Source organism: Xenopus laevis, chromosome 3L (genome assembly GCF_017654675.1).
Source record: "Xenopus laevis strain J_2021 chromosome 3L, Xenopus_laevis_v10.1, whole genome shotgun sequence".
NCBI lineage: Eukaryota > Metazoa > Chordata > Amphibia > Anura > Pipidae > Xenopus > Xenopus laevis.
In genome coordinates, this window is record NC_054375.1 from 154,929,368 (window position 1) to 154,952,454 (window position 23,087).

Consider the following 23,087-nt stretch of genomic DNA (forward strand, 5'->3'; position numbering starts at 1 on the left):
GAACTTAATGCTCCCCTGGGCTCACCAGCTTCACCTCTATATAATAGTCAGCTCACTGCCCAAATGCTGTTAGTGATACTGCCGCACATTCTGTGAGGCACAAGTAAACCATCACCGTCAACATCTGTTATATTAGAGATGATGCTGAGATGTAACAGGGAGTTTTGCTTCAAAATCAATTGGTTTGTACTCTCTATTACGTGGATTCTGTACACATTTACTATGAAAGCCTGTGCCCTCTCTGACTCCAATACCAACTGCCACCTGCCCGAAGAGACCATAACTGGCTATATGAGCCGTCCAGGAGACATTATCATGGGAGGAACATTTTTAATTCATTTGGACAGGGTCTATAGTAATATCCAATTCACCAGCAAACCCCCAGAGCTCCAGTGTCAAATGTAAGTATCATTGTAATGTTTGGGGCCGGGCATTAATCCCCTTCACATCAAACACTTGCAGGAGAGCAGAGCACAAATGTCACAATTGACAAATAATGTATGTGAGTTCTATTCATTCTATCATATCATTTGTAGCTGTGACACAATAATAAAATCGAACTTTATTGGCCAAAAATCCAACAGCTGACATAGAGGAGTAGATATGTTCTCAGTATTTTTATGGAATTATTATTATTTTTAACATTCCATCATTTTATGCAGCATTTTAAAGAGTAAACGGGTACAAATATATTTCTTCAAAAATGATACACATTTATAACTAGATATAGTTGGGAAACAGTAGGGGAGGGTTCTGTTAATGAGAGCTTACCTACTCAGCAGGGTGAGGGTTACCAGTATGGCTATAGAGTTCCTGTTGGTTAGTAAAGTGATGGTAAGTGCAGAATAAGATATGAATATCAATATTTAGTGAGTATGTAAGCAGAGAGTAGGCTGACCCAGTGGGTGGTCAAGTTTCTTAAGGCTTAAGTTATAGGATTGACTAAAAAGATCTGAAAAGTAAGTTTTTAGTGACCTTTGGAAAACCTGGAAGCTGTGAGAGTGTCTAATGGGACAAGACAGAGCATTCCAGAGGATGGGTGCAGCTTGTGATAAGGAGTGAGATGAAGTAATGAGTAATAGTTCTTATAAAACTACTCAAATCCATAAAGCTAGCATGGTAGAAGCTCATAAACTGGGATTTTGAGGTTTCAATGTTTTAACATGTTAAGCTATGGAGATAAGCTGTAACAATAGAGTCTATGGAGGCCTAGTCCACTAATTCTAACATACTCACAATGCAGGGAGCACCTTGTTTCCCCAGTGGGCCCAATGATCACATAAACGGAGTGGGGCGCAAGAACCTAGATGTTGACATTAAAGCTCCCTATTTTACTAAGGGAGACTACATCTTCAGAAGAATCTCATACCTATAAACCAACAGCTTTATTGGCACCCAGTCTGCTATAGAGCTTAGTGATGCCTGACGGTGGGGGCTTGTTGGGTGAAGTTCAAATTCAAATCTATGCCAAGCTTATGGCTGCTAATAGTGTCCTAACTAGATTCTATGGCTGCAAGGTACAGCAGGGGGCACTGGGGAGGGGACGAACTGAGAAGAAACATCCCATTGAGCACTGGGGCAGGAGGTATGATGTGAGAGGGTTTATATCATTTCATGATACATTTAGGGGCACATTTACTAATGGTCGAATATCGAGGGTGAATTAACCCTCGATATTCGACTATCAAAGCTAAATCCTTCGACTTCGAATATCGAAGTCAAAGGATTTACCGCCATTCGTTCGATCGAACGATTAAATCCTTCGAATTGAACAATTCGAAGGATTTTAATCCATCGATCAAACTAAATTTCTTCGATCAGAAAATTGCTAGAAAGCCTATGGGGACCTTCCCCATAGGCTAACATTGTACCTCGGTAGGTTTTAGTTGGCGAATTAGGGGGTCGAAGTTTTCTTTAAAGAGACAGTACTTCTTCTATCGAATGGTCGAATTGTCGAATGATTTTTAGTTCGAATCGTTCGATTCGAAGTCGTAGTCGAAGGTCGAAGTAGCCAAAAAAAACATTCGAAATTCAAAGTATTTTTTCTTCTATTCCTTTACTCGAGCTAAGTAAATGTGCCCCTTAGTTTGGTGGGTTAAAAGTATATAAATTCTGCAGATAACATATAAATGAAAGAGAATGTTTCTATAAAAAAAAACAGAAGAAGATGCATCACTTTTCTCTATACATATATAATCGTTGACATAAGCTCATTTCTATCCATTGCTCAGTCAATAAATTTATCCAACCCTCCACCCACCTGCTTCTACCAATTCCTTATATAATATGTTATGTTAAGATGACCAGCCAATTCAGTGGTCAGAAACAATAACTAACTGCAACCACTATATACTGTTGATGTTTGTGAACTATTTCTAGGAAAGTAAAACTGATTTGCTGATTGAAGTGTGTTTTCTTTGGAGAAGTTTTGTTGTGGTAGCATCAGACAATACATTGTGCTGGGTTATATTGGTATGATACTCAAGTGCCATAGTGAAAATGCTATAGTAACAATATTTCAGTAGATATGTTCATTATAACTAGTCTGACTGATCTCTAAACTCCTTACCTGGTTCTTTGTTTTCACTCTAGGTTTTCTATTGAGAATTACCAGAGCATGCAGGCTTTAATATTTGCTGTGGAGGAGATTAATTCGGATCCTGAGCTCCTTCCCAACATTACTTTGGGCTACAAGGTTTTTGACACCTGCTATAGTTTAAGGAAAGCAGCCCAAGGAACTCTATCAATGCTGTCTGGAGTAACAGGAAGCACCCCAAATTATAACTGCCACCAAGGGACACGTCTTGCTGGTATTGTTGGTGACTCGGGATCCACCAGATCCATTCTTATGGCCCAAATCCTTGGACTGTACCAGTACCCACAAGTAAGCACAACATTTTCAAAAGTAAGATTATACTCAGCAGTCTCTGCCAAATCACTGCATTGTGTATTCTCTTTTACAGATCAGTTATTTTGCAACCAGCCCGCTTCTAAGTAATCGGAACTTGTTTCCTTCATTTTTCCGTACCGTACCTAGTGATGAGTTTCAGATGACAGGTCTGGCCCAACTTGTTTCTCATTTTGGTTGGTCTTGGATTGGTCTTTTGGCAAATGATAATGACTATGGTCAATTGGGACTTCAGATAGCAATGCAAGAAATTATAAATAGTGGTGCCTGTGTGGCCTTCACTGAAAACATCTTGACTGGCCAACCCAATAGGAATGCTCCTCGAATTGCCCATGTCATTAAAGAATCGACTGCAAAGGTTGTGATTGCAATAACCTCTGATTCTGAATTTGTGATTGTGTTGGAAGAGCTGTTGAAGCAGAATGTGACTGGAAAGATTTGGATTGCAAGTGAAGCATGGGCAACTTCAGATCTACTCTCTAATGAACGATTCCAAGGGATTTTGTTGGGCACCATTGGTTTTGCAATGTACAGTGGGCAGATGCCAAGATTTAGTGAGTATCTCAAGAGTCTCCACCCATCAAATTATCTTTCTGACCCATTTATAAAGGAGTTTTGGGAACAAGCCTTCTTTTGTAAGTGGCCCAATCACACAAACGTTATCTTGGTGGACAATGCCAGAGAACCAACATGTACAGGAACTGAAAAGCTGGACAGTCTATTAACTGACGTAGATCGCCGAGTGTCTTTCAATGTGTTCACTGCTGTTTATGCCATTGCATGGGCTCTGCATAATTTGTTTAATTGCACAACTGGAGTTGGACCATTCTATCAAGGAGCCTGTGCCAATATATCATCGTTTCACCCCTGGCATGTAAAGGATTGCTTTATTACTCAATTCAGATTATTTTCATACTGATTTCCATGTTTTTCATTCTCTAAATGCATTTCTACTTTTAATTCTCAGCTTCTCCATTATGTGAAAAGAGTGAACTTCAAAACCCCAGATGGGAACCAAGTTTCTTTCGATGAAAGAGGGAACCCTCCAGCCGTCTATGATATCATGAATTGGCATCTGACTTCCAAGGGCACCCTGGAGCAAGTTACAGTCGGAAAATACGACTTAAGTGCGCCTAATGGGAAAACATTAAACATAGATAATGGTGGAATTGACTGGGCCAGCAAAACCCAGGTGCTGTAAGACACATTGCTATTCCTTCATGCCTAGCATCTCATGAATATATTGTCTAGCATTGCATGAATATTTTCAATTAATGTATTCTAATACAGTTTATATTATTACATGGGTATCAAATTAGTTTTTTTGCCTTCCTCTGGATCAACTATCAGTTAGGCAGGTTAAAAAATGTTAAAGGGCCGAACTTGATGGACGTGTGTCTTTTTTCAACCTAACTTAATATATTACTATGTTACATATATATAGAGAGAGATATATCAAGGGAAGTCAACAACAACAATTTACCTATTCATGGGCAGCAAAAAAATGTTGTTCCCAGGTGATGCAGGAGGTGCATCCCTACTACTGTATATACCAACTTTAATTTCCATTAAGACTCTTCATTATTTAATGCATTTTTATATATTAATAATAATAATAATAATAATAATTATTAGTAGTAGTATTAGTATTATTTAATATGAGAGTTGTGCAACTGTTTCCATGTGAAAGGCTAATATTTATATATAACAATAAATATTATACTGTATATGTATATATCTGATGATACATGGAAGTCAGTCTATGGAGCACGAGCCCCTATAAAAATCCTTTCCTTGGCTGTATTAAAGAATATTCATCTCCTACAATATTGATAATTTATTTTATGCCTTCAAATGGGCCATCGATCTATATTCCTTTTCACAAGAAAGTGCTGCTTTGTATTTAGCAATGTCCTGAGTGTATCCAAGAAATTAGACGAGGTATTTTAAGATATTATTGACCAAGGGAAGACTCAGGGATCCTAAAAAGAAAAAAAGGTGCTGCTGACGGATAGGCTGCAATAGTGAAGTATTGCCAAGATATCACACCGATAGGCCGCATACAAATTGTACTTACAGGATGGAGATCATAATGTGCGTGTTAGAGAAAGTGCCGGATCCTTTCAGCAGGCGGTCTTTCCAAAACTGTATCACCGATATTGCTTCTTGGGATGCAGGTGAGTCTTTCTCCTTCTCTGCCGGGTTTCCTTGTGTAGATCCTGACCGTGTGGTGTATCTGGTCTGTTTGCTGAAGATCCTCATGTCCTCCAAACTAAACAAAACTTTTGTTTAATCAGTCTCGTGTGGGCTTTTTGGAATTTGGCACCGAATAATAGTTAAAGGATTCCGTCTTTACCCAATGGTGATATACTCTTTATTCAATTTCAGTAAAAAAAAGTCTAAATTGTTTCATATATACAAATACTTCATCAGGGGCAATACCCATACTGCTTTCCGGTCTCTTGTAACCGGTAGTGGGGAAATTAGAATAAATTAGCTTCAATTAAGGGATAATTGGTACCATAAATTACATCATTAATTATACACAGTATCATATATTTATAAATAGTCAATTATAAAAATGGAGAATTAAGTCATTGATTTAAAATTAACTAAAAAATAATTTAGAAAGTTAATCATTGTATGACCTCATTTGTTACATTTGATTTAAATTCTAACACTTTCTTTTCCTTTTTGTTGTTAAAAAAAGTAGTTTATACCTGTGATTCCTGTGGGTTTTTTTTTTTTGGAGGCAACTGGGCCCAAGTATCTGCTTAATAGAATGTGTTTTTTTTATAAATCAAGCGAGGATATTAAGTTAGAAATCTGTCAAAATCTTTGTCTTTCTTTAATTTGTGCCAGTGATGTTTTATTATATTTTCTACTTTCGTATTGGATTCATTAAACATTGTGATGGGCAAATTAGCGAAAATTGTGAAATTGGAAAGTTTAAGAAAAAAACGTGAAATTCAAATGTTAATTGAGCAATTTGAACATTTTCACAAAAAATTAGAGCAATTCAAACATTTTCACAAAAAATCGAGCAATTCAAAAGTTTTCACATAAAAACGAGCAATTCAAAAGTTTTCACAAAAAAATCGAGTAATTCTAAAGTTTTCACAAAAAAATCGAGCAATCCAAACATTTTCACGAAAAAATTGCGAAAATCGGAAATTGACGGCAGCAAATTTTCACAGGTGCATTTTCGCGGGAAATTCGCAAATTTATTCGCCGGTGGCGAAACGAGGAAATTTGCTGCAAATTCATGCCAGCCAAATTTATTCGCCCATCACTAACTAGATGTTAGTTATTAAATGTAATACATGGAATAAAGTCATTTGGTTGTACTTTTTCTTCTGTTGTTATTTTTCAACAATTCGTTTCTGGTTTTCATGTCACACCTTTGTTTAGCGTTATTAATTATATTGTCTCTATAACCCTTTTCATAAACTGTTTTATTAATGCCAGACATTCTCTTTCATAATCCGCTGGACGACTGCAATTTCTCTTAATTCTGTTGAATTGACTGAAGGGAATGTTATTAAGCCATTTTTTTATGGTGGCAACTTTTTTTTTTAAAATGAATCCATTACAGGCTGTAGGTTTTCAGTATATGCTGGTCACTAGTTCTCCATCTTTGATAAAAATTGAAAGGTCTAGGAAGTTTACCTTTTCTGTACGATAGTTAATTGTCAATTTTATATTAAAATCAGTGTGGTTTATTTTGTTTAGAAAATGAAAAAGAACCAATTCAGGGCCATTCCTTATAAACAGGCAGTCTCTTCCAAGCTACTAGACCGTTATTTTCACTGAGATATGGTGTTATAGTTTATTCTTCCTGATACCCCATAAACAGATTTGCGTCGCTTGGCACGAATCTCGTTCCCATGGCGGTCCCCTTGGTCTGTAAAAGGTACTCCTCTTCAAACCAAAAGTAATTTTTATTTAGTATAAATTCAATTCCTTTTAATAAGAACTCTTTCTGTTTTTTCTCTACTGAGTTGCCTTGGTCTAAATAATATTTCTTGTATTCCTTGTTTGAAAAATTCAATTGTAGCGATGGTGTCCTTCATATAGGATGGTAATTTTCTAAGCAGGGGTTGTAGAAAAAAAATCAATATATTCAGATAGGTTGGATGTTAATGAACTGCGCCCTTAAATGATTGGTCATCCTGGGGGATTTTTCAAATTTTTATGAATTTTTGGTAGGGTGTAAATTACGGGTATTTTTGGAAAATCAACCTTAAGGTACTGAAATTCATTTTTTGTTCAGATACCTTCTTTTTTGGCTTCTTTTAGGATTATGGAAAGTGCTTGTTTAAATTTGGTAGTAGGGTTATGTTTTAATTTTTTAAATGTATTTTCATCTGACAGTTGTGATTTAATCTCTTGAATATAATTCTCTTTATACATAACTACTATCCCTCCCCCTTTATCTGCAGGTTTTATAATGATCGAGTCATCTTTTTTTCACTCAATTAGAGCGTTTCTTTCTGCTTTTGTTAGATTATCCTTGCCTTGGGAATTATCCTCTATTTTATCTAAATCTTCTAGTACCCGATCCCTGAAAGTGTTTATGAAAAAGGTTAAATGTGGATTTGGGTCTTAGACTAGTATGTTTGTAGGTGGATGTTGTCTACTATTGATCAAATGTTTCTTTAGGCTTAATCTCCTAATAAATTTGTGGGTATCGATATATGTTTCAAGCTTGTTAAGTCGATTTGTGGGGGAATATTTGAGTCCTTTTTGGAGTAATTTGACTTGGTTGGGTTTTAAGGTTTTTTTGGTTTAATCATAAATACCTAAAATGGAATCACATTCTACTTCTTACTGGACGTTCTAGATTCCCTAGATTTCCTCCCTCCTCATCTATTTGGATTTTTCATTTTTTGTTTGGTGTGCCTAATCTGATATCTTCTCTGTTCTCCTTGTGCCATCTCTTTTCCTTGTCCCTTTCTCTTTTCTTTAGAAAATCCATGTTGTCATTTAGTTTATTCCATCTTGATCTGTTATATGGAGAAGTTTTTGGTGTATTACTTCTATATGGGACATATTTATCATGGGTCTAATTGCGAATTGAAAAAAACTTCAAAATTCAAATTCAAAAAGACCAACTGAAATTAAGTTGAAGGTTTTTTTTGGTCGAATCGGTTAGTTTCCGATCTAATAGGACGCATTCAGCCGAATACGAATCGTATGAATTGAGGGAATAGCGCATTCGATCAAATTTGATTCAAAGTTTTTTTTGCAAAAAAACTTTTTTCAAAGTCCACCAATTGACTCCAAATAGGTTCTAGGAGGTCCCCCATAGGATAAAACAGCAATTCGGCAGGTTTTAGATGGCGAATAGTCAAGGTTGAATTTTTAATGAGACAGTACATGATAAATCTGTTCCCTAGTCGAAGTACACAAAAAATTGCTTGAAATTGTTTTTTTTTTTCTTTTATTTGAAAATTCACCTCAACCTTTGATAAATCTGCTCCTATGTGTTACATTGATTATTTGTTGTTCTCACCCCTTTATCCCTTGTACCTTGATTTCTATAATTTATCTTTGGGAGGTGATGGTATGATTTTTTAGGAGTTCTTTGGGTCTTCAGGGAATAATTGACTGCTGTTTTATTTGTTTTGAAGGGCTTACTTTTGTCTCCAGAATTCAGAGCGCTTCCTCTCTATAGTCTCTTTTTCCAATGTTACCAGTTTGGTCTTGAGATGTTTTGCTTGCTCTTGTTATTCTCTGACAACTTTTATGGGTTCTAATCTTTCTTATATGTCATTCATCTCTGTTTCTAGTTTTTCTAATTGAGGTTTATGGTCCATAACAATTAAACTCATAAGATCAAAGGAGGTTCCCTTTAAAATTAATGTGGAGTCTATTCTATATCTATTAAAAATGGGGTATTTGTGTATTTGTAAATCTTTAGGGATCAATTCTTGTTCTAAATACTTTTCTAAGGTGACAGTATCCCACCATAACTTCATTTCTTTGTTCAACAAGTTAAATAATTGGTTCAGTAAGAACTCACCATTCATATTCTGGTCATCTTTACATTGAAAAATATGATTAATGTCCACATTTCTGTTTCCCCATTCATAGAAAATTTCCATTTCGAATACCAGCATTGGTGTCCTTGTGTGGTAAGTGAAAAACAATCAATACAGTAGTGGTGGACTGTAAATCATGTAACAAAAAGGAAAAAGAAAGTGTTAGAATTTAAATCAAACGTAACTGTAAATGATGTGTTCACTATTAAGAACACAATAACTTGTAAAAATAAAACTATAATATACCTGTTACAGTGTCCCTGCAATTTGCAATATGTTGGAAGAACAAGCAGATGTTTGAAAACCAGAATAAGGGAACACATGAATAATATCCACAAAGGATTAATGACACTTAGGAACAGATTTATCAAGGGTCGAATTTTAGATTTGAAAAACTTCGAAATTTGAATTCAAAAAGATCAACCAAAATTAAATCGAAGGGTTTTTTGCCAGAATAGGTCCTTTTTCGATTGAATTCAAATCGTGCCATTCGAAGTTTTTCCCCACAAAAAACTCTGATTTTTCACCAATTGACTCCAAATGGCTTCTAGGAGATCCCCCATAGGCTAAAACAGCAATTCGGCAGGTTTTAGATGGTGAATGGTCAAAGTCTAATTTTTAAAGAGAGAGTACATGGTACATTTAGAAATTCAACTTTTTTAATTTCTTTCAAATTCGAAACAAATTTGGACTATCCCCAAGTACAAAAAATTAGTTTGAAATTTGAAATTTTTTAATCTGCCCCATAGTGTATCTGCACATTTTAAAATGAAACATAATTCAGACCTTTCCTTACTCACATTCATAGGAATAGGGCAGAAATATCCCCAATGGCGGTACAGGTGATATCAAGAGAGGAAACATTCTGGATTCACAGACTTAAAACACTCTCCCAGAATGGACTAAATATAGAAATTGATCTGTTATTCTTTTTAAGTGATTCAAATTAAATGATGCAATGCTTAACTAATGATGTAATTTATGGTACCAATTATCCCGTAATTGAAGCTAATTTATTCTAATTGCCCTACTACCGGTTAAAAGAGACTGGAAAGCAGTAAGGGTATTGCCCCTGATGAAGTATTTGTATACAGTATATGAAACGCGTTGGGCTTTTTTTACTGAAATTGAATAAAGAGTATATGACCAGTAGATAAAGACGGAATCCTTTAAATATTTTTTGTGCCAAATTCCAAAAAGTCCACACGAGACTGATTAAACAAAGATTGGCTTGTTTTGGAGGACATGAGGATTTTCAGCAAACATTCCCACACGGTCAGGATCTACACAGGGAAAACCAGCAGAGAAGGAGAAAGACTCACCGCATTCCATTCTGTAAGTACTATTTGTATGTGGGCTATCGGTGGGATATCTTGCCAATACTTCACTGTTGCGGCCTATCCATCAGCAGATCAACTCAGCACCCGGGAGCCATAGAAGCTAATATGTATAATTGCTAGATATCGATCCTACCAAATGTGAGTAGGCTTACTTATATCACGGCCATTTATTTAAAAAGTAACACACTCAGGGGCGATCCTGGCACCTCCGCCACCTGAGGCAGCAGCAGTTGCTGCTTCCCCCCTCCCCTGGAAATTTGCTCTTAACATACCAGGAGCAGCATTTTTGCCGCCCCCTTGTACCTAGTGGGGCGCTGCCACCTGATGCGACAGCCTCAACTCGCCTCATTGGCACCTTTGTTTCTTTTTAGGATCCCTCAAGTTTTAGACGCATGCCTCTACCCTTGCTGAATATTTTTTTACATAAGGACTATTGGGTCCTGTATTTTAAATAAGTGCTGCCACTAAGCATTTTTTATTACAAAGCGCGGAGTCCAACCCTAGAGTACTGACTAATTTAAGATAATGCCTTCAACATTATTGTCTTTTTTGGGAAAGTTTGCAAATGCTACAATATTTTTACAGTATGTTACTAGACATTTCTCCTCCCTACTCTATCGGTAACAATCATTGATAACAAAGGCAATGACTTAATGTGCCCTGTATTTCTATATGATTCTGTGATTATCATAATTTCCATAGGTTCCTCTATCCAAGTGCAGTTCAAGTTGTTCCTCAGGATTCAGGAAGGTGACAGTACCAGGAAAACCCCTTTGCTGCTATGAGTGTGTCCAGTGTCCCCAGGGACAGATTTCAAATCAAACAGGTGCTATAATAATTATTTTGATTTGGGATCATGAAAGTTATTTATATATGGCATTAAACAAACTTTAAAATCTTTTAAATCATTCTCCCCAGATGCTGTGGAATGTCATCCATGTTCCTGGGACACATGGCCTAATCTACAACAGGACAGATGCTTACCAAGAATTACAGAGTTCCTTTCATATGAAGAACTTTTAGGTTACAGCTTAGCGGCCATTTCTATCTTTTCTTCACTAATCCCACTTGTAATTTTGGGAATTTTTATTCGTTTTCAAAATACACCAGTTGTAAAAGCCAACAACTATTCCCTTAGCTATCTACTCCTGCTTTCCCTGTTCCTCTGTTTCCTTTGCTCTTTAGGTTTCATTGGTTACCCACAACTTGAAAAGTGTATTTTACGCCAGGTGGCATTTGGGATGGTTTTTGCTCTCTGCATCTCCTGTGTTCTGGCCAAAACCATCACTGTTGTCATTGCCTTTAATGCAACTAAACCAGGGAGCAGGTTAAGAAAGTGGACAGGGGTAAAGGTGTCCTACTGTGTCATTACGTTTTGTGTCTTTATTCAGATAATTGACTGCGTATTTTGGTTGATATTCTCTGCTCCCTTCCATGAACTTGACATTAACACTCAACCTGGTGTGATCATAGTTAACTGCAATGAAGGTTCGCCAACTGCTTTCTGGTGCATGCTGGGATATCTTGGCCTCTTGGCCACTGTCAGCTTCATCGTTGCCTTCTTGGCCAGACGTCTCCCTGATAGTTTCAATGAAGCCAAATTTATCACATTCAGTATGTTGGCTTTCCTCAGTGTCTGGGTGTCCTTTATCCCAGCCTATCTCAGTGCACGGGGCATGTATACTGTGGCAATGGAGGTCTTTGCCATTTTATCTTCCAGTTGGGCTGTGGTGGGCTGTATCTTTGTACCAAAATGTTTCATTATATTGTTCAGACCCAACATGAACTCCAGAGAAAATCTTAGAGTTACAAGGACAGCCTAAACATTACAATTAAATGAATGAAATTAAAACTTATTTCTAATAAAGCTTCTGCTATTACATTACCATCAAAAGAAAATGATGGTGTGACAAAGGTTTTAATGAATAAATGAATATTATAATACTGTGCCTGTTTGTTTACCCATCTATATTTCTAGCTGTGTGTGAAGGCCAATGTAATTTTAGAGTCTTTCAAACAGTTATCCTCATAATAGAAATTAAACTAATTTTATAGTTTAATAATATTAGAGAGATTACAGGCACACCATATATAAGACATAAAACCAATGAAACCAATGATACATTTTAAAATATTAATAATAATTATAAAATTTCCTTTACATGTATCCTCCTCTTCTTCTGAAAACTTCTGAAAACAAAGCCAAATTTCTATTATTCAGGTTGTTGGCTTTCCTCAGTGTCTGGGTGTCCTTTATCCCAGTCTATCTCAGTGCACGGGGCACGTATAGTCCCTTCTATCCTCCTTGGTGGAGCTTGGAGCTGCTCTTGCTAGCTAATGCTCACTGACTTACTCTCCTAGACATTGGTAACTGTTCCATGACTTTTCTGAAGGGGTTGTCCCTTTAGGGTCTAACACGTCTGGAGCCTTGTTGACATCCAACCAGATCAACTGCTGAAAGCCAAAGAGGAAGGACCTCCCACTGCAAAGCATTATATTACAGTGATGCAGCATATGGTCATCAATCTGAGGATATGTAAAATAGGTACAAAGCATAACATGGGCTTTAACCCAGCAACAAGGAAATGAGGCACTGGTAGGGGGATGAATAGAATTGGATTGGTAATTGACCCTGGATTATTTACAGCCATGCAAAAAGTACTTACATTTTTTGATAATTAGATTTAAGTGTGTAGATTTTAGGGGTCATTAATGAATGCAGTTGATGAGTTGATTGAGACCATTCAGTGAAGGAACTTGAGTCCAAGCACAATCCTTGACCTTCTGCATAGCTTTGCCCACATCAGTGGGTCCATCCTCTTATGATTGCCAAGAAGTTCACCTATTGATGTAGGGGAACTCTGGAGCAATCACCACCTTGAAGGTGAAGGTAACTCTTGGCAGGTAACTCTAGGCATCAGGGAATTTGCATCCAAATTGTGTCCCAAATGTACTTTCTACATTGGAGTTGCATAAGTAAAGTAATCTTTCTATGTGCACCAGAATATTGGAGGGTGGCACCATGAAGCACTTCTTTTAAAACACTGGCCAGAAGATTTTAGTTCATTGTTGTTTCAAGAGAAAAACTTTTATTGTAAGATAATTCATTTTCACATTTGTTGCTTCCATTCCCCCTGCATCCAAATCCCTGAGGAACTCCATAACATCAAAGAAATCATCCTCCTCTTTTGGGACAAGTTTGTCTAATGAAGAAATTGCTAATTATATATAACGGAGCATCTCCAGACATGTACTGTAGAACTTAATGCTCCCCTGGGCTCACCAGCTTCACCTCTATATAATAGTCAGCTCACTGCCCAAATGCTGTTAGTGATACTGCCGCACATTCTGTGAGGCACAAGTAAACCATCACCGTCAACATCTGTTATATTAGAGATGATGCTGAGATGTAACAGGGAGTTTTGCTTCAAAATCAATTGGTTTGTACTCTCTATTACGTGGATTCTGTACACATTTACTATGAAAGCCTGTGCCCTCTCTGACTCCAATACCAACTGCCACCTGCCCGAAGAGACCATAACTGGCTATATGAGCCGTCCAGGAGACATTATCATGGGAGGAACATTTTTAATTCATTTGGACAGGGTCTATAGTAATATCCAATTCACCAGCAAACCCCCAGAGCTCCAGTGTCAAATGTAAGTATCATTGTAATGTTTGGGGCCGGGCATTAATCCCCTTCACATCAAACACTTGCAGGAGAGCAGAGCACAAATGTCACAATTGACAAATAATGTATGTGAGTTCTATTCATTCTATCATATCATTTGTAGCTGTGACACAATAATAAAATCGAACTTTATTGGCCAAAAATCCAACAGCTGACATAGAGGAGTAGATATGTTCTCAGTATTTTTATGGAATTATTATTATTTTTAACATTCCATCATTTTATGCAGCATTTTAAAGAGTAAACGGGTACAAATATATTTCTTCAAAAATGATACACATTTATAACTAGATATAGTTGGGAAACAGTAGGGGAGGGTTCTGTTAATGAGAGCTTACCTACTCAGCAGGGTGAGGGTTACCAGTATGGCTATAGAGTTCCTGTTGGTTAGTAAAGTGATGGTAAGTGCAGAATAAGATATGAATATCAATATTTAGTGAGTATGTAAGCAGAGAGTAGGCTGACCCAGTGGGTGGTCAAGTTTCTTAAGGCTTAAGTTATAGGATTGACTAAAAAGATCTGAAAAGTAAGTTTTTAGTGACCTTTGGAAAACCTGGAAGCTGTGAGAGTGTCTAATGGGACAAGACAGAGCATTCCAGAGGATGGGTGCAGCTTGTGATAAGGAGTGAGATGAAGTAATGAGTAATAGTTCTTATAAAACTACTCAAATCCATAAAGCTAGCATGGTAGAAGCTCATAAACTGGGATTTTGAGGTTTCAATGTTTTAACATGTTAAGCTATGGAGATAAGCTGTAACAATAGAGTCTATGGAGGCCTAGTCCACTAATTCTAACATACTCACAATGCAGGGAGCACCTTGTTTCCCCAGTGGGCCCAATGATCACATAAACGGAGTGGGGCGCAAGAACCTAGATGTTGACATTAAAGCTCCCTATTTTACTAAGGGAGACTACATCTTCAGAAGAATCTCATACCTATAAACCAACAGCTTTATTGGCACCCAGTCTGCTATAGAGCTTAGTGATGCCTGACGGTGGGGGCTTGTTGGGTGAAGTTCAAATTCAAATCTATGCCAAGCTTATGGCTGCTAATAGTGTCCTAACTAGATTCTATGGCTGCAAGGTACAGCAGGGGGCACTGGGGAGGGGACGAACTGAGAAGAAACATCCCATTGAGCACTGGGGCAGGAGGTATGATGTGAGAGGGTTTATATCATTTCATGATACATTTAGGGGCACATTTACTAATGGTCGAATATCGAGGGTGAATTAACCCTCGATATTCGACTATCAAAGCTAAATCCTTCGACTTCGAATATCGAAGTCAAAGGATTTACCGCCATTCGTTCGATCGAACGATTAAATCCTTCGAATTGAACAATTCGAAGGATTTTAATCCATCGATCAAACTAAATTTCTTCGATCAGAAAATTGCTAGAAAGCCTATGGGGACCTTCCCCATAGGCTAACATTGTACCTCGGTAGGTTTTAGTTGGCGAATTAGGGGGTCGAAGTTTTCTTTAAAGAGACAGTACTTCTTCTATCGAATGGTCGAATTGTCGAATGATTTTTAGTTCGAATCGTTCGATTCGAAGTCGTAGTCGAAGGTCGAAGTAGCCAAAAAAACCATTCGAAATTCGAAGTATTTTTTCTTCTATTCCTTCACTCGAGCTAAGTAAATGTGCCCCTTAGTTCGGTGGGTTAAAAGTATATAAATTCTGCAGATAACATATAAATGTAAGAGAATGTTTCTATAAAAAAAACAGAAGAAGATGCATCACTTTTCTCTATACATATATAATCTTTGACATAAGCTCATTTCTATCCATTGCTCAGTCAATAAATGTATCCAACCCTCCACCCACCTGCTTCTACCAATTCCTTATATAATATGTTATGTTAAGATGACCAGCCAATTCATTGGTCAGAAACAATAACTTACTGCAACCACTATATACTGTTGATATTTGTATTTATTATTTTAACTATTTCAAGGAAAGTAAAACTGATTTGCTGATTGAAGTGTGTTTTCTTTGGAGAAGTTTTGTTGTGGTAGCATCAGACAATACATTGTGCTGGGTTATATTGGTATGATACTCAAGTGCCCTAGTGAAAATGCTATAGTAACAATATTTCAGTAGATATGTTCATTATAACTAGTCTGACTGATCTCTAAACTCCTTACCTGGTTCTTTGTTTTCACTCTAGGTTTTCTATTGAGTATTACCAGAGCATGCAGGCTTTAATATTTGCTGTGGAGGAGATTAATTCGGATCCTGAGCTCCTTCCCAACATTACTTTGGGATACAAGGTTTTTGACACCTGCTATACTTTAAGGAAAGCAGCTCAAGGAACTCTATCAATGCTGTCGGGAGTAACAGGAAGCACCCCAAATTATAACTGCCACCAAGGGACACGTCTTGCTGGTATTGTTGGTGACTCGGGATCAACCAGATCCATTCTTATGGCCCAAATCCTTGGACTATACCAGTACCCACAAGTAAGCACAACATTTTCAAAAGTAAGATTATAAGCAGTCTCTTCCAAATCACTGCATTGTGTATTCTCTTTTACAGATCAGTTATTTTGCAACCAGCCCGCTTCTAAGTAATCGGAACTTGTTTCCTTCATTTTTCCGTACAGTACCTAGTGATGAGTTTCAGATGAGAGGTCTGGCCCAACTTGTTTCTCATTTTGGTTGGTCTTGGGTTGGTCTTTTGGCAAATGATAATGAGTATGGTCAATTGGGACTTCAGATAGCAATGCAAGAAATTATAAATAGTGGTGCCTGTGTGGCCTTCACTGAGAACATCTTGACTGGCCAACCCAATAGGAATGCTCCTCGAATTGCCCGGGTCATTAAAGAATCGACTGCAAAGGTTGTGATTGCAATAACCACTGATTCTGATTTTGTGATTGTGTTGGAAGAGCTGTTGAAGCAGAATGTGACTGGAAAGATTTGGATTGCAAGTGAAGCATGGGCAACTTCAGATCTACTCTCTAATGAACGATTCCAAGGGATTTTGTTGGGCACCATTGGTTTTGCAATCTACAGTGGGCAGATGCCAAGATTTAGTGAGTATCTTAAGAGTCTCCACCCATCAAATTATCTTTCTGACCCATTTATAAAGGAGTTTTGGGAACAAGCCTTCTTTTGTAAGTGGCCCAGTCAAACAAATGTTACCTTGATGGACAATGCCAGAGAACCAACATGTACAGGAACTGAAAAGCTGGACAGTCTATTAACTGACGTAGATCGCCGAGTGTCTTTCAATGTGTTCACTGCTGTTTATGCCATTGCATGGGCTCTGCATAATTTGTTTAATTGCACAGCTGGAGTTGGACCCCTCTATCAGGGAGCCTGTGCCAATATATCATCGTTTCACCCCTGGCATGTAAAGGACTGCTTTATTACTCAATTCAGATTATTTTCATACTGATTTCCATGTTTTTCATTTGCTGAATGCATTTTTATTTCTAATTCTCAGCTTCTCCACTATGTAAAAAAAGTGAACTTCAAGAACACAGCTGGGAACCAAGTTTTTTTTGATGAAAGAGGGAACCCTCCAGCCGTCTATGATATTGTGAATTGGCATCTGACTTCTAAGGGCACCCTGGAGCAAGCTACAGTCGGAAAATACGACTTAAGTGCTCCTAATGGGAAAACGTTGAACATAGATAATGGTGGAATTAACTGGGCCAGCAAAACCCAGGTGCTGGAAGACAACTTGCTATTCCTTCATGTCTAGCATCTCATGAATATATTGTCTAGCATTGCATGAATATTTTGTTCTTAAATAATGTAATCTAATACAGTATATATTATTACATATACCGTTTAGAGAGAGAGAGAGAGATAAAGGGAAATCAATTTACCTATTTATGGCCAGCATGAACTGTGACAAAATTTTGTTCCCAGGTGGTGCACGTTTTAAAATTTTTTCTTTAATTGGTTTTGGACACATCTTTTGCGTAGGAGTTGCAATTTGGATCCATAAAGTATTGATTTAGTGCATCCCTGCTATATACCAGCTTTAATTTCCATTAAGACTCTTCATTATTTAATTAATTTCTAGTATATTATTAATATTAATAATAATAATTATTTAACATGAGTGTTTTGCAACTGTTTCCATGCGAAAGGCTGATCATTATATGTAACAATAAATATTATATTGAAAATGTATGTATGTCATAAGTATGTCATGATACATGGAAGTCAATCTATGGAGCACTTAAGCCCCTACAAAAATCCCTTCCTTGGCTGTATTAGTGAAAATTCATCTCCTACAATATTGATAATTAATTTATGCCTTCCAATGGGCCATCAATCTATTTTCCTTTTCACAAGAAATTGTTGCATTGTATTTAGCAATGTCATGAGTGAATCCAAGGTACTTTAAGATAATGCCTTCAACATTATTGTCTTTTTTCGGGAAGTTCTGCCTAAGATTTGCTAATGGTACCATACAGATGCAGCCACTTTGGTTTGTCTGTTTGACACAGAATAACTAAACACAGATATCCCATTTATCTCATTTAACACAGAAAACTGTGACACAACATCCCATCTAATTAAAGCATTCACCATTGTGAACAATGGTGCTTTGGTATGCTAATGAAAAGGTTAAATGCATTAAATGAGTTAAGATAACTTTAGATAACACAGTTTCTTCAATTAACTCTGAGTCATGACGCATTTAACTCACAAATCCAAGTGGCTTCATCTGTATTTTACAGTATGTTACTAGTAATTTCTCCTCCCTACTCTATCGGTAACAATCATTGATAACAAAAGCAATGACTTAATGTGCCCTGTATTTCTATATGATTCTGTGATTGTCATGATTTCCATAGGTTCCTCTATCCAAGTGCAGTTCAAGTTGTTCCTCAGGATTTAGGAAGGTGATTGTTCCAGGAAAACCCTCATGTTGCTATGCGTGTGCCCGGTGTCCTCAGGGACAGATTTCAAATCAAACAGGTGCTAAACATTTTTTTTTATATTTATGATCATGAATAAAATTTATATTTGCATTAAAACAATCTCTAAAATCTTTTAAATCTTTCTCCCCAGATGCTGTAGATTGCCATCCATGTTCCTGGGACACATGGCCTAATCTACAACAGGACAGATGCTTACCAAGAACTACAGAGTTCCTTTCATATGAAGAACTTTTAGGTTACAGCTTAGCGGCCATTTCTATCTTTTCTTCCGTGATCCCACTTGTAATTTTGGGAATTTTTATTCATTTTAAAAATACACCAATTGTAAGAGCCAACAACTATTCCCTTAGCTATCTTCTCCTGCTCTCCCTGTTCCTCTGTTTCCTTTGCTCTTTAGGGTTCATTGGTTACCCACAACTTGAAAAGTGTCTTCTGCGCCAGGTGGCATTTGGGATAATTTTTGCTCTTTGTATCTCCTGTGTTCTGGCCAAAACTATCACTGTTGTTATTGCTTTTAATGCAACCAAACCAGGGAGCAGGTTAAGAAAGTGGACACGGATAAATGTGTCCTACTGTGTCATTATGTTTTGTGTCTTTATTCAGATAATTGACTGTGTATTTTGGTTGATCTTTTCTCCTCCCTTCCATGAACTTGACATTAACACTCAACCTGGTGTGATCATAGTTAACTGCAATGAAGGTTCACCAACTGCTTTCTGGTGCATGCTGGGCTATCTTGGACTCTTGGCCACCATCAGTTTCATTGTTGCCTTCTTGGCCAGACGTCTCCCTGACAGTTTCAATGAAGCCAAATTTATCACATTCAGTATGCTGGCTTTCCTCAGTGTCTGGGTGTCCTTTATCCCAGCCTATCTCAGTGCACGGGGCATGTATACTGTGGCAATGGAGGTCTTTGCCATTCTGTCTTCCAGCTGGGCTTTGGTGGTCTGTATCTTTGTGCCAAAATGTTTCATTATATTGTTCAGACCCAATAAAAACTCCAGAGAAAATCTTAGAGTTAAAAGGACTGCCTAAACACCATAACAAAGCTTCAACTGTACCACCAAAAGAAAATGATGGTGTGACAAAGGTTTTAATGAATAAATAATTATTATAATACTGTGCCTGTTTGTTTACCCATTTATATTTCTAGCTGTGTGTAATGACTAATGTCATTTTAGAGTCTTTCAAACAGTTATCCTCATAATAGAAATGAACCTAATTTTATAGCTTCATAATATTAGAGAGATTGTAGGCATACCATATATAAGACATAAAAATGCTTCAAAATGAATGAGACATTTTATTATTAAATATTAATAATAATTAAATTATAAACACTTCCTTTAATCTTTCCACTTCTTCTGAAAACTAACAATTTTCAGTCTTGACGTTTCCTTCTTGTGAAGATCAGTACAACTGGAACCTTTTCAGTAGGGATGTAGCGAACGTCGGAAAAAAAGTTCGCGAACATATTCGCGAACTTGCGCAAAAATGCGAGCGGTTCGCGAACGGTTCGCGAACCCCATAGACTTCAATGGGAAGGCGAACTTTAACATCTAGAAAAGACATTTCTGGCCAGAAAAATGATTTTAAAGTTGTTTAAAGGGTGCAACGACCTGGACAGTGGCATGCCAGAGGGGGATCAAGGGCAAAAATGTATCTGAAAAATCTGCCTGTGTGTGCTTGGAAGAGATAGTGTAGGGGGAGAGCTGTTAGTGATTTCAGGGACAGATGATAGTAAGCTTGCTGGCTAGTAATCTGCTTGATACTGCTCTGTATTGGAGGGACAGAAGTCTGCAGGGATTTGAGGGACATTTTAGCTTAGGTAGCTTTGCTGGCTAGTAATCTACTGTTCTCTTTAAACAACTGCCATACGTTGACCTTGTAGGCATTGTTTGCCCAGTTTTTTTGGACGCAGCCACTGAAGCACAGTTGCCAGAAAAAATATGCCATATAAATGCTGAAAATAGTAATTTTTCGCCATACGTTGACCTTGTAGACATTGTTTGCCCAGTTTTTTTGGACGCAGCCACTGAAGCACAGTTGCCAGAAAAATTATGCCATATAAATGCTGAAAATATAAATTTTTTGGTTGCAGCCACTGAAGCACAGAGGCCAGAAAAATTATGCCATATAAATGCAGAAAATATGCATTTTTTTGGTCGCAGCCACTGAAGCACAGTTGCCAGAAAAATTATGCCATATAAATGCTGAAAATATAAATTTTTTTGGTTGCAGCCACTGAAGCACAGAGGCCAGAAAAATTATGCCATATAAATGCAGAAAATATGCATTTTTTTGGTCGCAGCCACTGAAGCACAGTTGCCAGAAAAATTATGCCATATAAATGCTGAAAATATAAATTTTTTTGGTTGCAGCCACTGAAGCACAGAGGCCAGAAAAATTATGCCATATAAATGCAGAAAATATGCATTTTTTTGGTCGCAGCCACTGAAGCACAGTTGCCAGAAAAAATATGCCATATAAATGCTGAAAATAGTCATTTTTTGCCATATACGTTGAGTCAACGTATGGCAAAAAATGACTATTTTCAGCATTTATATGGCATATTTTTTCTGGCCTCTGTGCTTCAGTGGCTGCGGCCAAAAAAACTGGGCAAACAATGCCTAAAAGGTCAACTTATACACTACTACAGCGGTAGTAAAATAAAAAAAAGTAAAATAAAAAAAAAATGAATATTAAAAAAAAAAATTAAAGTTGGTGCTGCTGAACTACTAGGAGCAGCAGATTAGCACACCAGTCCCACTCCCCAACACTGCTAGACTAATAGCACTGGGCTCTTATAGTAGTAGTAGTAGTAGTAGTAGTAAAACAACAAAAAAATAAATAAAAGCAGTCCTTACAAGGACTACTGTTATTGCAGCAGTCAGCAGATGAGATCAGAAGCAGGACAGCTGCCCACTGCAGCTACATACAGAGCACTGCAGTAGAAGGTAGATTACTAGCCAGCAAAGCTACCTAAGCTTAAATGTCCCTCAAACCCCTGCAGACTTCTGTCCCTCCAATAACAGAGCAGTATCAAAACGATTACTAGCCAGCAAACTTTCAACTGTCCCTGAAATCACTAACAGGCAGCAGCTCTCTCCCTACACTATCTCTTCAGCACACACAGGCAGAGTGAAAAAACGCTGCAGGGCTTCGGTTTTTATAGGGAAGGGGAGTGGTCCAGGGGAGAGCTTCCTGATTGGCTGCCATGTACCTGCTGGTCTGGGGTGAGAGGGCAAAAAAAAGCGCCAACAATGGCGAACCCAAAATGGCGAACGTCGCGCGACGTTCGCGAACTTCCGGCGAGCGCGAACACCCGATGTTCGCGCGAACAAGTTCGCCGGCGAACAGTTCGCGACATCTCTACTTTTCAGACAAGAAGCCAATACTTTATTAATTTCCATATAATACATTGCCTTGACTATTGTTATGTTCTCTGGCCTTCACCCCAAATCTCAATCTAACAGGCCTTAAGGATGGGAACCCTTGGCTCATAACAAGGTTACAAATACTCAGAACATTGTGTTAACAGTTACCCTGATAGAGTTCCAGGGGTACCCACAACACAGATAAGCATTACTCCACAATTTCATCATAACTGGTCTTCAAGTTGGGCTCATAACAAGGTTACACTCACCCCTAACTGACCTTCAGACTGGGCCCTCTTAGCTCATAAGAAGGTTACAGATATATAGAAACTTTGGGTTTACAGTAACTCTAGTATAGTTCCAGGTATACCCAGGGAAAAAATAAGCACTCGCCCCAAATCTCCCCCTAACTGCCCTTCAGGCTGGGCCCCCTTAGCTCATAACAAGGTTACAGATATAGAGAAACATTGGGGTAACAGTCACCCTGCTATAGTTCCAGGGGTACCCAGGGTACAAATAAGCACTCACCCCAAATCTCCCCCTAACTGACCTTCAGGCTGGGCAACCTTAGCTCATAACAAGGTTAAAGATATATAGAAACATTGGGGTAACAGTCACCCTGCTATAGTTCCAGGGGTACCCAGGCTACAAATAAACACTCACCCCAAATCTCCCCCTAACTGACCTTCAGGCTGGGCCCCCTTAGCTCATAACAAGGTTACAGATATATAGAAACATTGGGGTAACAGTCACCCTGCTATAGTTCCAGGGGTACCCAGGCTACAAATAAACACTCACCCCAAATCTCCCCCTAACTGGCCT

General features: G+C 37.8%; 1 protein-coding gene and 1 pseudogene across 1 annotated transcript; both read left to right on the plus strand.

Moving 5' to 3' along the window:
- Positions 1-222: 222 nt before the first annotated feature.
- LOC108710435 (extracellular calcium-sensing receptor) lies at positions 223-12,115 on the plus strand. Its single transcript, XM_041585677.1, has 6 exons — positions 223-401; positions 2,593-2,884; positions 2,964-3,782; positions 3,876-4,100; positions 10,995-11,118; positions 11,211-12,115. Exons 1-6 carry the CDS (start codon positions 223-225, stop codon positions 12,113-12,115), a joined length of 2,544 nt encoding a protein of 847 aa, XP_041441611.1.
- A 1,657-nt stretch (positions 12,116-13,772) lies between these two features.
- LOC108710436 lies at positions 13,773-19,996 on the plus strand (annotated as a pseudogene).
- The last annotated feature ends 3,091 nt before the right edge of the window (positions 19,997-23,087 follow it).

What these genes read in the sequence shown, in the direction of transcription:
- LOC108710435 (XM_041585677.1), top strand. Translation starts at nt 223, where the DNA reads ATGAAAGCCTGTGCCCTCTCTGACTCCAATACCAACTGCCACCTGCCC. An exon ending in CATCGTTTCACCCCTGGCAT is followed by an intron (nt 3,783 to 3,875) that starts GTAAAGGATTGC and finishes TTTAATTCTCAG; the next exon opens with CTTCTCCATTATGTGAAAAG. An exon ending in ACAGATTTCAAATCAAACAG is followed by an intron (nt 11,119 to 11,210) that starts GTGCTATAATAA and finishes CATTCTCCCCAG; the next exon opens with ATGCTGTGGAATGTCATCCA.